Source organism: Melozone crissalis, unplaced genomic scaffold (genome assembly GCF_028551555.1).
Source record: "Melozone crissalis strain CALT ecotype California unplaced genomic scaffold, PUWL_Pcris_2 ptg000018l_1, whole genome shotgun sequence".
Lineage (NCBI taxonomy): Eukaryota > Metazoa > Chordata > Aves > Passeriformes > Passerellidae > Melozone > Melozone crissalis.
Window position 1 is genome coordinate 33709023 of NW_026535796.1, and position 16746 is coordinate 33725768.

The 16746-nt window shown below is 50.0% G+C and overlaps 1 protein-coding gene across 1 annotated transcript in view; it reads right to left on the reverse strand.

Annotated features, from left to right (window-relative positions):
• The window catches only part of LTBP2 (latent transforming growth factor beta binding protein 2), a 71150-nt gene that overhangs the window by 24870 nt on the left and 29534 nt on the right, over positions 1-16746 (reverse strand). The window contains exons 4-8 of the mRNA XM_054275182.1: positions 12964-13145; positions 11604-11774; positions 9835-10035; positions 9238-9506; positions 7596-7698 (exon numbers count right to left, since the gene is read on the reverse strand). Coding sequence (XP_054131157.1) covers positions 7596-7698; positions 9238-9506; positions 9835-10035; positions 11604-11774; positions 12964-13145 — 926 coding nt within the window. The remainder of the gene's footprint in view (positions 1-7595; positions 7699-9237; positions 9507-9834; positions 10036-11603; positions 11775-12963; positions 13146-16746) is intronic.

The window sequence follows — 16746 nt, forward strand, 5'->3', positions numbered from 1 at the left end:
AACTGAGACCATCCTTACAGCAGGAGATGCTTGACAAGAGCCTGCAAAGTTTAAGACCACAAGGAAAGCCCGCAAAGTTTAAGAACACATTCTGGGGCCAGAGAGCAGGCATGTCCATAACTCTTTCTCCTGAACACTTGAACTCTATAAAGCAATTTAAAGCCATTCTAGGACAGTTCTTCTAAGGCAAAAGTTAGAGACCAGCCTCCTAAGATAAAGGTGCTTAGGAAATAAAAGACAGGAGAACACATCATTACCAGCCTGTACCAGGAAGGAGAACAGAAAACCTGGTTTTCTCAGGTATATTAAATGAAGCTACAAGGTTTTCCATGTGTACATTGATCCTCAGCAGCTGAGTGAATGACAAAGACAAAAAACTTCTACAGTTTAGTCATGAATTGTAGGCAGCAGGTGCTAACAAATATCTGGATTTAGGGATGAGGGAGTTCCTGGTGATACTGGGAATCCCAGGGTACCTTTCCAACCTTCTGGGAAGGTAAAAAACCCTCTGGCTTATGGGCTCCAGGCTGAGTGGCCCAGTGGGATTTCAGGTCCTCCCACACCATAGCTTGTGGGCTCGGGGCTGCCGACAGGCATTAACTGTGCTTGGAAGCATCTGTCAACCTCAGCACAATGTGATAACAGACACTCAAATGAAGCACCATTGTTATGTGCAAGCCCTCTCAGCAGAAGCCAAGCGTGCTGGAGATCAAACAGTGATGATGTGTGAGAGCCATGCTCCCCCTCTGGAAAGTTTGCAGAGAAACAGATTGTGTAGCATCCCTCCAACAGATGCTGCTGGGGAGAGGGCAAGGCAGAAAATGCCAGTGGTGGGCAGATAAATTGCAGGTCTGTGCCACCTTAGCACTTACCAAACTCCAGTTTGGAGAAACCTCTCTACTTCAGCAAATCACTTGTGAAGCTATGGACAAACGTCTTAACTCTGCAAAGAAACCCATGTTCCCTGGAAAGAATAATTGTAATGTAATGTAAGCAGATCTCTCTGTACCAAGAGGGAACCAAGAAAGTTTTGAAGTATTGGTTGGAGGCTGCCAAGATCTATCCACAAGGGAAGACAGTGTGTGGCTGCAGGAGGATATAAGCTATTAACTCTCAGCTTTGTGCTTGGTTTCTTGAGTAGAGGACTATTTCCTTCCACACACTCAGACGTGGCCAAACAACAACAGAGATGGTCAAAACCTCCTGAAAAAAACCACCCTAGGACACCTAGGTGTCCTGCAAAGGTGATCAGCATCCAACCTTCCCTCATGCAGCTGTTGGGAGGCTATTCCTCTGGAACCCACCAAAAGGAAAAAGCTAATCAGATGATCAGAGAGGGCAGAAATCTGTTGCATCCAGAGCTGAAGGGGGCCCAGTCTCCTGTGTCTGTCTACACTCTCTCCAAGAAGGGTTCTCCCAGAGCCTGAGGCTAGGGATGGAGCAGCTGAGTTGCATCTGTCAGGCAGACAGATTTCAGGCTTGCTGAGGGCAGAGAGCCTGGTTCCTCATTCAAGGCTGTGATTTCAGAACCTTGCCTCCTGGGCATTTCAGCCCTGAGGACACCGTGCCAAACCAATGTGGTCACCCGGAAGCTGCACATTAGGAGTCCCTCTTGGCTCTCATTGCTTCCTCTATCTCTCTGCAAGCTCTGCAGGCACCAGGCATCCCTGTCAGGGCTGGGCTCATACAAAGGAGCATGCATGCAATAGGCTCACAGGCTCAGAAAGGAGGTGAGTGTGAAGCAGACACAGCCCAGGACTCCCATCAGCATCTTTGTCCCCAGCTAGAAAAATACTCAAGTAGATCATAATATGAAAGGAAATGAATAAACGGAAATTGGGCAGAGGGATTTTGTCACCTAGCGGGGCAGTCTTTAAGCAACTAGGCTAATTTTTCATCACTTCCTAGGAGAAGAGATTTTACCCAACAGCTCTGGCTGCCCAAACATTGTCTGGAGAAGCTCAGGGTGATGGTGAAGTGGAAAACTTCTTCTAGCGGTGGTAGGCAAAAGGGTGTGAAGTGAGACAATGTTTGTTGGATAAGATATTACATTACATTAGTCCATACAATACCACTCTGTTAAAAGGGGAAGAAGCAAGCCTGTGGTCAGATGAGAAATGCCCATTTCCTGAAAGCTAGCCCATTTATTTTGAGTCTTTCCATCTACCATACTAAAGATATCAACTCACTGAGAAACCTTGAGGGTGGCTGTGGTGCCTCTGCTAGTCCTGGGAGGTGAAAGGAGCCGGAGTGAATGGTCTCATGACACCTGGAGAAATGGGGGTGGTGGACTCAGTTAAGCCACAGCCTGTTTTAGTGTGAAGCAGAGAAGATCAGCCTCCATTGCACAGAGGACATGAGCTGCTGAGCTCACTGGCAGAAGATCAGAGCAGTTTGGGCCCCACAGCAGCCTCCGGAGGTGTATTAGAGGTGCCACGGCAAGAAGTTAGGCTGTGGCTGTGGGCATCAGCTGAGTTCTAATGCAGAATGGACAGAGGGAAAGAGACAAATCCTTCTGTCCAGGTCTGTCGTGACTGCTCTCTGCATGGGCTGTTGTAAGGAGGCTCCAGCAAGACTTTGTCCAATGCCTCAACAAGGGTTATGATAGTCGTGGTGGGGAGGGCATGCACCAGTGCTACATGTGCGATACAAAATGCAGTCCTCTGGCTCTACTCATGATCAGTCTTGAAGGTGCAAAAGATGCTTGAAGGAAAAAGACTCTGATATTTCCTTTTTGCCATTTACTGTTTCAACAGAAAGATCCTTATTCTGCTCCCAAGGTGGCTTCCAACTCCAAGAAGATGCTTTGTACCTAAAAACCCCTAGTTTTGTAACACTGTGCTGCTGCGTGCTGCTACAACAATGCTGTACATGAATGATGAGCAAAACAAGCACGGTGCAGAACAAAGCACTCCTGAAAATGCTGTGCTTTCCCAGGTTAAGTATTGCTTTCTGTAGTACTGGCACGACCTTGCAGAGGTTTCAGCTTCTTTCCCACCTCCAGCCTTTCTTTACTGTTCTGCACAGACTCCCTGTGGCACATGGTAACAGTGGCCTCTCTAGCCTCCTTCCCATATATCCAGGGATTTTTTCCCTGTATCCTACCCCTTCTGCTCCCAGGAGCAGAGCAGGGGTTTGATTTCCAAGGGGCTGCCTGTGGCTGTTTCAATGCCTGCAGGCACAGCACAGGGGAGGCCTGCAGAGCCACTTGGCGTTTCTGACATGACGGCTCCATGGGTGAGCTGCCACCCCTCTCACAGTGGGAGGTCTGTTAGGGGAGTGCTGCGGGTGCCAAGCCAGACATTACAGGATCCAACTTTCCAGTGAAATTCAGACTTTTCTCTAGGACAAAAAACTTGAAAAAACACGTGGAATGGGAATAAAAACAAAACAATGGCCTTCAAAGACTTGTTTCTTAATGCAGTTAAAACCCATAGGAGGAGAGAAAGCAGCCCAGGAAGATCTGCAGTGACCACAATGAGTGGGTGCACAACCTAGTCCATGCTCAGGCTGACTGCAGCTGGAAATAAGGGACAGGGGGCACTGAAAAATCAGGATCTAGAAAATGCAGGTTTACTCCTGCACCCAGAAAGTCTGTCATTTGCACAGAAGGATGAGACTTGTAGCTTCTGGCAGTACTGCAGATGGTGTCCACTGATATGGGTGTTTTCCTGGAATTCTGCTGGTTCCAGAGGTGTGTGGTCTCATGGAAAGGGAGGAGGTAGAAGAGCAGGGCTGTGATACCCTCTGGACAGAATTCTCTGCTACCAGTTTCCTTTATCCCCATGTGCCTGAGAAGGGCCAAGGCTTTGGGAAAACCAGTATCCAAATCCACAACTGCCATGGGGTATGTGTTGACCGGTAGCTCCAGTCTCATTTGGTTTAATTTCTACAGACCATCTCTTAATATTGTTCAAACACGTTCTTTCCACAGACCACTGTATCCCCCAAAATGACACATGGTCTGGCAGGTAAGCAGGAGCAGCTCTGCCCAGCAGTGTACCTGCTCCTAGCCACACCTCCTGAGCTTGCCACCGCACAGGACATTGCTTCAGGGCAGGCTCCTCACCAGCCCCGCTCAACTACTGTGCTTGTTCCTGAACTCCCTTTCAGTCACATCCTAGTGTGGCTACTTCAGCTGCTTCATCAGCCTCTAATGCTCTTTTCCTACTATCAGTCTTCTCCAGGTTTTACTTTCCAGCTCCTGTTTGCCCCTACCCTTCTGTTCTAGCCTTCCAGTGTGTGCTCCATTGCTTTCTCCAAGTACTAAAGAACCAGGAAGGTCACTGAATGTCTCCACCTGATTTATCCTATCTTGCAACACAACACATTTCATCCACCAAATTCTGGCCAGAGCTGAAGGACTGCAGCTGCATGGCAACATGCAGATGTCCTGCCACCCGCCAGGGCCCTGTCTCTGGCTCATCTCTTTCTCTCATGGACCAGGCAACAACCAGCCTTTGCTCCAACAGCTCATGGAGCAAGCCCTTGGCCCTTCCCCTTCTCCCAGGGCTGATTCTGACATGTCATGGGGGTCCTATCTTTAGTTCTCACTTGCTTGAGCTCCCAGGAACTTCTACTATAGCCTGCTGGAACACCCAACCCACCTCTGTGCCCACTTCTCTGAAGATACTTAACAATGTACAGCCCCCCAGCAGCAAACCACACAGCCTGAGCATGGCCTAAGGAAATAGCTAAGACTAAAGTAACTCTCACTACAGAGACAATCCTGGCTAGGTCAACTCTTAATTTTGAACTCAGCTTTTAACATGGTCTCGTTAGGAAGCAGACAAAGCATTTGAGTGCCTTGGCTTTTCTGATGCTGAGCAAAACATAAAAAAATAGCAAGGATTGGTCATGGTAAGTTTGCTCGGACAGATGCCTGCCTCCTATTCATCTGCTCTGATGTCTTTCTGCACACAAACACGTACCAAACATGAAAGCTGCAGACGATGGAGACATCCGGACGTATCCAGACTCTACTAACAATCAGTGTCTCGGGCAGACAGTCAATCCAAACAAGTTCCCCATTTGTCTAGCTCTTGCCTGGCTGCACTTCTGTACGTTTGTAAGTGTTTACACTGAACTAGCTTCTGCCATTTCTGTCTCTAGTTGCTGGAGTTAAATTCCCAATGCTGTCAAGTCTGCTCTGCTGCGTGCTTCCCTGGCACTCATGAGAGCAAGAAGTTGTCTCTGAAGATCACAATGCTAAGAAGAAAGCTGGAAACAGACACTGGACACGTTATCTCTGTGCACGAGACACCAGGTCACTGAACTACAGCCCAGTGACTTTGAGTGAGCACAATACAGGCCAGCAAGACCAGAAGGCAGAAGGAATGTGAGTGTGGGATGTGGTCTACAGGCAGGAAGTACATGGAACAATGCCTTCACACTGGCATGGAACTGGAAACCCTGGCAGACAAGGCACAAGGCAATGACAGGTCACAGTGCTTGGTGGCGCTGTTAAAGAAGTAAGGTCACTGAGAAAGATCTGTTCTGCTGACTCCACTCTGGGGTCAGCTATCTTGTGTATGAAGACAACATGCCAGAGAAAGGCATGCCATCTACCTGGGCTTCTCACTCCACAATCCCGGGCTCTCTTAAGCTGCCTCCATCATGTGTCTGCCTTACAGCTCCTTACACCAGAGGCGGCCAAAGCAGCAAGACACTTGCATACCATAGAACGGGATGAAAATGGCTCCTTCAACTAGCCTGAATTCCTGCCAAAATTACAAGAGCCATTAAGTCTCCAAGGAGGAATTTTATCACCCAAAGCCAGAGGGAATTTCTTGTGGCACAGGAATACAAAAGACCCACATACATTCTTCATAGCACCCTGGAATTAGACTGAAAACAAAGCCAGACAGGCATCTGTCCACTCAGTGAAAACCAGCAGTGACAACTTGCCTTGAGTTGCAACTGCTCCTGGGACACAGAGCATGCATTGAGCTATGAGCTGTGGAGCCTGCTGGCAGCTCGAGTCAAGCATTTGGTTGGCTGACTGCAAGGAGCACATGGGAGTATTTTGTGTCTGTTTTCACATCTTAGAAGTCTGTAATTAGACACATTGTGAAGCACTAAGTCCAGCAGAGCAAATCACTGCTGCAGCTCTGGCTGCATTCTCTGCAAGCACCTTGCATCCTGGCATGGAGAAGAAGAAAGGAGGTGCAGAGTTTTTGCAGCAGTCTGCAGCACAACTGAAGTATTAAGCAGCCCCCTGCTTTCTAATGGAGGGGTCACAGAAAGATGGGTGAGAAACAGGGAGACTGCTGTAGGATGGGGAAGAGAAAGCCATGACTGGTGTTAAGAAGGCGAGGGACAAAGAAGAGGGGCTAAGGCCTGTGTGGGGCATTTCCTTGTTTGTACTGAACCTGCAGACCCCAGGGTCACCCCCACACCACAAATGCCCAAGACTTTTTTGGGGCTGGCGCATGGGCCACAGCACAGCCATGCAGCTTGGGAAGATGACAGCAATCAGAGCTCCTAAGATCTGGACTGGGTTCCAGGATGCTGACAACCTCGTCTGTGATTGCAAGGAATTTGGCTCCAGTCAGCCCTACCCCTGGCTGAGTAGGAATCGAATTGAGGGAGGATAATGAGACACAAATTCAGCTCTTGGGAATGTGTGTGTAAGCAAGCAGGAAAAACTCTGAGCAGAGCTAGAAGTCACCAGCACCACACTTGCTTGCAAAACCTGCTACCTTGGATACCTACACTGTACTTCAGGAGTCCAAAGTCTCCTGAACCATGGGGTCTGTTTTCTTTAGTTCTTTGATCCAGTGAAGGGATGTGATTGAGCAGGCAGGCAGCAATGAAAGGGGGCAGGCAGGCAGACAGGCAGGGAAGAGGTGAGCAGCTCCCTGCCCACATTCCACCAGGTGAGTGCACCTTGCCCTGCACCACAGCCAGTCAGCACTGGATGCTGGAGCCATTGTGCCCTGGGGACTGCCTCCTCTCCAGACAGGAGCCCTCCTGTATGGCTTCTCCACCACAACATAGGATGTGACCGTGGTCAAGGGGCCATGCTCGTCATGAAGCTCCCCGAGCAGAGCAGATGAGGAATCCCCATCTCCTGCTAGATCAGTCTGTCCAGCTCCCAAGTGCAGCAGAAACAGAGCTGGACGCCCATGCCCCTGGAATGGACCCCGGGTGTGCTCCTGCCAATTGTTTGATGTAGTGTTATTTCCAGAGCCCCTGCCAAACCCGTGTTGGGCCCAGAGCAAGCCCGTAACTCTATAGGGCCAAGTCTGCAGCCTCCTTCTCCAACCTAGAACTGCACCTCCTAAAACCACGGCTGCTTTTTTCCTGTTTCTCCCTCTGAATGGGGTTAGCGTGGTGGGAACCACTGGCCACACGAGCCTGGGCCCAGCACCCAACCCAGAGCACTGTTCCTGGTGGGCTGGGGCAGCAGCTGGCATGACCCTGCACTCACCTGGGACATGCTGCCCATCCCCAAGGGCCAAGGAGAGCCATGTATCAAGACCCACAGCTCTGCTCCTTGCCTCAGCTATATGCGGCAGCCCTTTTTCTTAGCTCAGTGAGGGTGCAGGCTGTCCCTCACACTGTCCCAGCTCCTGGCCAGTAGCAGTACTCACCTGGCCGGGGGGGACAGGCCAGGCACTGGTCCATGCCCCAGAAGAGGCCCACACTGCCACAGCAATCCTCCAGCTTGGTAAGCCCTGGCAGGGGGTTGGTGCACTGTGGAGAGAAGAGCAGATCAGGCTTCTGTGGGATGCAGAGGAATCATGTGCCCAGCTGGTAGAGCAGCAGCAGAGCCAGCAGAGGGAACAGCTGTCTGGGGTCAGAGGCTGGCACGGCCCTCTTGGCACAGCTCCCCACTGGGACACAGCGGGACCAGGGATATGGATTAAGATAGTAAAAAGTTGTGCAGACAGAACCTCCCTTGACTGCACCCTTCAGAGGGGAAGGGGCCATCAAACAGAGCAGAGATGAACCAGAGATGATATCACCTGGCAAAGCCCCAGAATCAGCCCCTTGCCTGGCTGATTAGCCTGTGAAATGGGCGCACCACTCCAGCCCGGCAGGGAGCTTGTTGTCAGGCACTTTCCTCTGCTGAATGAGTCTCTCTTTCCCCCCAGTGTCGGCAAGGCCCTCTGGATTACAGGCTCCCCCATCGGAGCGGAGCCGCTGGGCCGCGGGCTGGGGCTGGCGCCCGTCCAGGCACGCGTGGCCGCCTGCCCAGCGCTGCATACCGAGCGCTCGGCTGCGGCAGGCGGGCGGGAGAGGCAGGCACTCCCCGCCCCGCTCCTCACCCCCTCCCGGGCACGGCATCACCCAGCTGGGTGAGCTGTGAGCACAGCAAGGGTACCCCCTGCCGCCCCTACAGCATCTCCTACAGCCTCTCCAGGCATCCGTAAGCATCTCTGTGCGTCATCATGCTCTGCTCCTAAGGTCGCAGCACTGCCATTCCCCCACAGAGAAGCAGGGCTTTTCCAGCCCCAGGTTCTGAGCTCCTCTCTTTTTGCACTAGAGAATGGCTAAGAATATTTCCCGCTAGAAACGACTTGGATGGGAGTGACTGAAGGGTGGGATGGGAACTGGGAGCAGTCCCCCCAAAAAGGCTGGGGAGCAGTGGGGAGGGAGCTGAGTCCCAGACTGGCAGGCTGGGGGTCTCTCTGAGCACGAACTGCTCTGGGGGAGCTCACAGGTGTTCCTGTGGGTGCCAAAAACCTCCAATGCTTTTCCAGTGACGCAAGAGAAACATATGGGGAAAGACAAAATAAGAAATTACGATGACTGTGGGACAGGGGTGAGAAAGTCCCTCACGTGCATTTGCTTCCCAAGCCCCAGCTGAGCTCTCCAGGAAGGCATGGTTCCATGGAAATCAGACTTCCATTTATCGTCTGAGAGGGAAAGGAATTTTCCTATGTTTTATACGTTTCCTATAATAATCGCAGAGCGTGGCTGTAAATGTTGCTATAAATAGGGCACCCTTTTAAAACCAGACTGTGTGTGAAAGCCATCAAGTCTGGGCTGTGCTGCCCCAGGGCACAGCCTGGTCAGGGCAAGGCAGTGAGGTCTCTCTGTTGGATCAAAGCAAGGAAATTTTTTCTTCCCAAGTAGTAACACATTGCTGCCTGTGCCCATGGCACCTGCATGATGCCCATGCTGATGCTGAACAGCTTCACAGAATAAAGCCACCCCCTATACCCCAAAAGCCAAGGCTCCCCTACCCCAGAAGAAGAAATACACCAACACTTGAAGATGTCCTCTTACCTGCCCATGGAGAGCCTCCCGAAAGCACCTCCCCAGCAGCCCTGGGGCTCTCTGCTGTTGCTGTCTGCTCTCAGTGGCAATGCTGTTCCCATTCCCATGGGAATAGGTGTACCAGGGCACAGCAGCCAGCTGAGGCACCAGGACTGCCTCCACACTGTTCTCCTCCGACGCCTCTGCATCCCCCCGCACCCTGGCCACCTGGTGAATTTGCACAATGGCTTCTGGAGGGTGGTTGATGTGGACGTTCACCAGGGAAGGGTTTAGGGAAGCTGGAAGATGAGTTTACACCACATTTGTGACAATCTGGCAACAATTTGGCACCCAAAGAGTATCATCATGAACAAAGTCAAATGGGAGGAGAGGTAGACTGAGCCCACCAGGAAATCTAGAGAAACACTGCATCTAAGAGAAAATATTTCTCTGGCCTAAAAAGAGGACAAACCTACCAAAATCTCCACAAGAAACTAGGGAAACCTCCTGTCTAACAACCTGGCCTGAAACCACAGGCATAAGGAGGTAGTGGCTTCCTCAGCCTTGTTAGAAAAGATCTGAGGAGCACACAAGTAGGAGAAAAATGGAGCCATTGACCATGCTCACCAAGCTGGTTGGACAAGGGCAGGGTGTATGTGGAGTGCCTCATGGAGCTGTCAGCTGGGGTCTTTGGGCCTCTTCCTCCTTGCTTCTTTTCCAAAGAGGGAGCTGGCAGGTGGCAAAACTTCCCCGTGGAGTTGGAGGGGCACCAGCATTCATCGCGGCCCACACAGCGCCCTCCATTCAGGCAGGGGATCTGACAGAAGTCTGCAAGGCAAAGAGAAGGTCTGCTTAGAGGAGAAACTGAGACACTGGCTCTAGCCAAGGGCAGCTGGGGGACACCAGGCAGCTGCACCTGGACAGCACTAACCCCATGATGTCCCAAGGACCAGGCCCAGCACTGGGCTGGGGTCAGCACTTGCAGCCTGGAGGCAGGCTCAGGTCCCTGCTGGGCAACACCATCTTCCCCAAGCTCTGCTCACAACTGGAGGCATGGCTTGAAGAAGATGAACCCTCCCTTGGGCTCTGGGGCCACAGCCAGGCTGGGGCACCCATGTCCTGGGGAGCTGCCAAGGTGGTGTTGCTGACACAGCAGGATCTCTTGGAGTGGGTCAGGGGCCATGGCAGCCATATGTAGCCAAGTCTGCCCAATTTCTTCCCTTCTGCATCGCCCCCTCCCCACTTGGCAGGGTTTTTACTCCTAGCCTAGAAGGGAACTCAGCAGGATGGGAGAGGCAGACAGAACAGGCAGAGAGCCACATCCTCAGAGCCTGTCTCACATCCAGTCCTGGCCCTGCCAGCAGTTCATGTGGGAGAAGTGTGGAGTGGGACAAAATAATCAGGAGCAATTCATCAGCACAGGCTCAGAAAAAGCATTCACAGATGAAACCAAAGTCATGTCCTTTCTGACCTCATCATGCTTGGAGCAACCCAGAGCAGTTCTTAATGTGAACTAAACTCAAGTATCACATGGGATGCCTTGACAGATTATCCTGACTCATTTCAGTATGAGATGAGACACTGCTGCTCCACATTCCTGGATGGCTTGTCAGGTTCATCCCAGGGGATGAACACCCATCCTGTTTCAAGCTCATATGCTCAAGCCCAGCACCCTGTTTAAGGGGAGGAGACACATGTTTGAACTGGGACCTAGGCAGAAATTTCTGTGAACACAATCTTCCATCAGTGTCCACAACAGCAAGACTTTTCATTTTCTCAGTAGAAGAATTTGAGTGATACAGAGGCACTCAAAGGACAAGTCCCAACAAGTCCAGCACGTTTCTCCCACCATCTTGCTCCAAGACAATGTGACCAACCCACAGCTGGATATCCCAGTGACTTGATGAGCAATCCCAGTGGCTCTGAAGGGTGAGCAGTGGTTTCAGCAAGCCCTGTTTATAAGAACAGTTTGCAACCTGCAGCCAGCTCTCCTGGCTGCCATGTGAGTGAAAGGAGAGAACAGGAGGAAATTAGGTGATGAAAGTCAGCCCCAAGACTGGATGCCAACTAAAGCAGTGAGCTGGCTCTGAGAAGAAGGAGGTGGTGAGGCTTGGCTGCAGGCCTGACTCAAACACATACATCCCCTCTACCCAGGGTGAGATGGAAACAGGATCTGCTTGCCCAGGAAAGAGAGCAATGAGGCAAAGTCTCTCTTCCTCCCCCAGAGAGAGAGTAAGCTCCAAACACCCCAGAAAACACCTTCAAATGCACTGAGAGTAGCCATTGCTTCTTCTCCCTACAGCAGCCCAAGCCCTTAGTCTGTAGAGTCAGGAAAAGCAGGAAGATAGAGTGGGGAGACAGGCAAGAAAATAGGTGGAGGAAATGGGGGTGCTCACAGATGCGGAAGCCAGATTTGGGATCGTGGTCCTGCCCCCCTTGGCTGTAGAGAGTGGTGGTGTCTCCTTTCTCGCAGCTGTTGTAGCAGCGCCCACTCTGGCACGTCTGTTTGCAGATGGTGGGTGTGAAGACAATTTTTATCTTCCTAATCTTCTCTGTCAGGTTGGCCCCTATGAAAGAAAAAGAGTGCTAAGTGGAAACAGCATCTCTAGGCCAGGGGAGCTGCTATTTGCAGCTCAAGCTGTCATTCGCAGCTCAAGCTCCAAAGCATTCCCAATGCAAAGAGGGATTTATGTCCCTCCCCAAGGTGTTAGAGTCACCATCCCTGGAGGTGTTTAAGAAAAGACTGGATGTGGCACTAGTGCCATGGCCTAGCTGACAGGGTAGTGTTACATCATTGATTTGACCTGATGATCTTAAAGATCTTTTCCAACCTAGCTGACTCAGCAGTTCTGTGATTCTGCCTCTCCTTGCCCCTGCTCACTCCACCCTGTTTTCTGCTCCAGCAGCTGTAAGAGTTGGTCAACACATGAACAATGGCACTTTAAGACCTCTTGCAGCTATCTATGGTCCTCTTCTGGTCCCTCACCATCCTCCCATATGATGGGAAATCACACTCAGAGCTCTTTGGGACTTGTGGAAAATGGTCAACAGACAGAACTGTTGTTTAACCAGCTGGCTTGACACCAGAGCCTTCCATCCCACCCCAATGGGCCAGTCATGTGCTGTCCTTGCTGTGCTCACCCCACTCCCTGTTTCAATCCCCACTTTCAGATTACAGCTTCAGCAGGGTTCATGGCCCTATTCATAGGGGCTGAGGTGCCTCCTTGGGGAACCATGGCTTCAGGAGGGAACCAAGCTGCAGAAGACAACTGGCATCTGTCCTAGCTGGGAAACCATTGGGCTCAGCATCTGCATGTCCCAGCAGCCTGGCCTAATCCCTGATCATGTCAGAAGGCATCAAGGCAGCAGCCAAAGGGAAGAAATAGATGGTGGTTGCACAATCTGACCTTGAGAGCTGCTCAGACCGAGGAGTAAGCTGGGAGACACCATTCCTACACACTGAGGCAATTCCCCTTCGGGGCTGGGGTGATGTTCAACATCTCTGAGATGCAATTGTCAAAACCCCTGGCTCCTGTCTCAAGCCATCAGCATTTTGCTTCCCTGATGTGTCCTCCTTCAGTAGAACCCCTTTCTTTGCCAAGCCCAGCAATGCCTATGCTGACCTTCCCTTTTCATTCCACTGAGCAGCACAGTCCTGGGAATCCATGGTTTCTTGGGAATCCCCAGTTAAACTGTTGTCCTTTCCCATGACCCCAACAAGAAGACCCAAAAGAGTGACAGCCCTACAGACCTTACCTTTGGCAGACAAGGTGTGCTCCTGGGAAGCAGTGTGTGGGCCAGGTCTGCTCTGCTCATGTCCATTCCCGTTGGGGAGTGCATTAGAGGTGAGCTGGCCATTGCTGGCTGGGTAGCGCCGCACAGTCCTCGAGGACCCTGTGTGCTGAGGGGAGACAGGAGAGCCAATTCTGCTCTGAATCCTGTGGAAGAGAAAAAATGGACCAATATGCCTCACAGGTGACTGCACTAACCCACAGTGCCTGTCCACCAATGTAACAGCAACCTCCACTGCCAAGCTGCCAAGCTGCCACCTGGACACAGAGATTCATCCACCTGTGCAGGATCCCAACTCCTCCCCTACTTTCAGTCGTCACCATGGCACACTGTTCCCCTCTAGGAACCATGCCCCATGACCTGAGCCTGGCAGGACATGGCATTCACCAAGACACCCCCTCTGTACTATCACATCAGGCTGTCCTTCCACAGGGATGCTTTGGCTGCCTTGAAGAACCTCTACCTGCCCATCACACTCAAGGTCTGTTCCTTGACCATAGCAAATGTAAGCAGCTCCAAATAGACATGTTCTTATGGTGGAAGTTTTCTCAGGACCTGCCTTCCCAGCCCCAGACAAGCACTAAAAACAGTAAGACAGTCAGAGAAGAGGCCAGACCAAGCAAATACACAAAACTTGGCCCCTGAGAGTCACAAACAAGAGAGAATTACCAAGAAGTCTGTAAGAGCAGTTACAACTTTCTGCACTAACTGCATTGTCGGCTTTTGGTACTCTCGGGGGACTAAGCACAGAGAAGCCACCCAGCTCTCAAGGTCAATCTCATACACACTCATTTATAAAGCCATGTAGGCCACAAGGCAGAGCTCTTTGTGTTAAAGATCTTGATCTACTGCATTTGCTCCCATTTCCTTATACTGACTGCAGCACTAAGCCTCCAAGAGGGTACTCTGCTTTCCAACAAAAGCATCTCACTCTCACCTGCACTACCTGCAAGGAAAAAGGCTTGGTACAGCCAATGGCCAAAACAAGTTGGCTGCCCACATGCTCCTTGGGTTTCTTTGAAAGTTCCAGCCTTGGATGCCTCTGTAACTGAACTTCAGTACTGACAACTATTCTGCATACCCTGTCCAACACCTCCATCTCTGACAAAGTGGCTGAGGCAAAGAGTGGCACTTCCCACTGAAGTGCCCAGAGAGGCCTATCCCATTCTGTGGTTTTTACCATCTTCCCTGTCACAGTCAGCACAGGAGATGTGTTACAGTGTCTACAGGAAAGGCAAATTTCTAAACCAAACAGGTCTGGGTGATTCAATGAGAATTGGCTGACAGCAGCTCTGCCATGCAGACATTCCTTGGATAGCTTGGAATAACAATAAGATCTGGGGAGATGGAAAGGGAGCTCATGCTGTGCTGGTATTCAAGCAGGTCAAGAACAACACACAAGGTAACTGTCAGCCAGCAAGCCCGAAATCAGCCCCGAACAATGAAAAAGATGACACACAGGTCAATTATCTGGGAACTAAACAAAAGGAATACAAACTGACGTCGAGTCAAGGAGGTCTGTGAAGAACCACTCTTGTCAAAGGAGTCCATTTTCATAATTTGATAGAATTAGACACATGCACACCAACCATCTGAGAGCCTATGCTATTTCCATAAAAAAATAAACAGGCAGTACGATGTCAATCAGGCACATGCAAAATTAATAACAAACTGGCTGTGAAACAGAACATAAGAAGTAGTTGTCACTGGGGAGGGAATTAGATGGGTTCCAGGGTGATCAGTATGAGGCCTGGCATGATTCAAGAATTTCATCTGGAAATAAATATTTTTATTTCTAAATAAACATACAATCCACATTGATAATGTGTGCTGCTGACACAAAAATTTGCAATGTGGTGTATTGTGATGAGAACAGAGCAATCACACAGAGCAGTTTGGATCTCTGTGGAGGGTAAATACATCCAAGCAACATGGGATTTTAATAGAGCCAAATGCAGGATTACACTTCTAGGAAGAAGGAATGCAGGCAGCAGCTGCAGATAGTTGGAGATGATCCTGGAAAACAGCAATTCAGAGAAGATTTCAGGGCTAATGACAAGCAATTAAATATGAACTGTCAGTTCAATGCTCTGACATTAGGACATTGAAACACTGCAGGAACAGGGAGGTATTTTTGCCTCCCTACACGTCCTCATCACAGGAGGGTGTATACATGCTATAATATCACCCTAGCTGTGATGTAAAATATGTCACATCTTCTAAGAGATGTCAAAAATATGGAGAGAATACAGGAAAAAACATGACGGAAATAATTGGGTGACTAGTGAAAATGCCTTTCTGTAAGAAACACAAAGTATTCAATCTCTTCAATTTAGGATAAAGAAGAGGTGTTCTCATTAGAGGGCACAGGTTTATCCACAGGAACAAAATACCAGGTGTAAAGAGCTGACAACATCTGCAAACTGAAGCCAAATGATTGCTTACTAGAAAGCAGGCCTACATACAGCAGTATAGATCTCTTCCTTCTGCAAAAACCTCAGTGGTGGATTCCCAAACTCCCAATACATCCCTTCAGCAGAGGAGAGTGTGCTGACAAAAATATTTCTTGTCTTGCTAAAATCAAGATTTAAACTGAGATGAGGACAGTAAATAGCACTTGTTTCTCAATAATCAGCAAGGCTAGCCAGAATAATTAAAGAGAAGTGAACCTTATTTCCGTTCTGCCTCAGTCCCTTTCAGAAGCTCCCCTGAGATTCTGCAGAGTACCACCTACCCCAGATGGCCAGGGCAGCCAGGCATGGCCTGCCCACACATTTCTGAGCTACTAATTCAGCCCTGCAGCCAGAAAAGGAATTTCTGATGTACTGCTTTGTCACCTGGTGTGCTACTGCTAGTTTTGTTAGTGACAAAGGAAAAGCCATATGGAACTCTAGGGAGGCTAGGGAGGAGCTACCAGACCTTGGAAGCTCAGGCACATTTGTTCTCTGATTTCCAGTAAGAGATCACAAGCACAGTCCTATGGGTGAACATGGCCGGGATTCCAAGGTCTTTTCCTGCAGAGATGGAAGCACCCTGAGGAAAAGAAGTGCATTGCCCCAAACACAGTGACTGTCCTAGTGCCGGCCCTGGCATCTGAAGAGTCACTGGGTGAAGGTGACAGGTAGCATAACAGAGGAAAATATCAGCTCTTCTGCTTGAAAACCCTCATATCACATCTACCCTTGAGAAAAGGGAGCATGCTGTGTGCAAGTAGCAGAGCTTGGCTGGGCTCTACGCACTGTCTGCCTGAAGGAACTTCACCCTTTGTCTTTAGGAACGTCTCTTGTCATTCCCAGGATTACCAAATTTTGTAACAAAACCCACAAAACCCCATAACAACAACATGTGAAAAGTTTTAAATAAAATAATCATTAGCATTTCAGTTCCAAAGAAAGAGGGATTACATGACCTTACTACAAGGGGCAGTGCCAACTTCACAAAGGAAAAACAGAGTAGGAACATTATGGTTTGCAACACTTGAGGAAAAGTCATCCTACTGAGATCTCATTGGCAAAGCATTCCAGTGTGAGTTGAAGCAGGGAGGAGGTGTGGGGGGGTCAGATTTGCTTTGAATTAATTTGTTTATTTGGTTCTATTCTAGGCGGATGAGCTCTGGGATTTGTGGACTGAGTTGAGTAATACCATTCAAGCCTGGGCTACAGAAGTCAATGGCAAAAGGCATCCTTCCATCTCAATTTGTCATGCTGAGCAGCTGGCTCATGGTCAGGGAAAACAAAACAGAGTTTT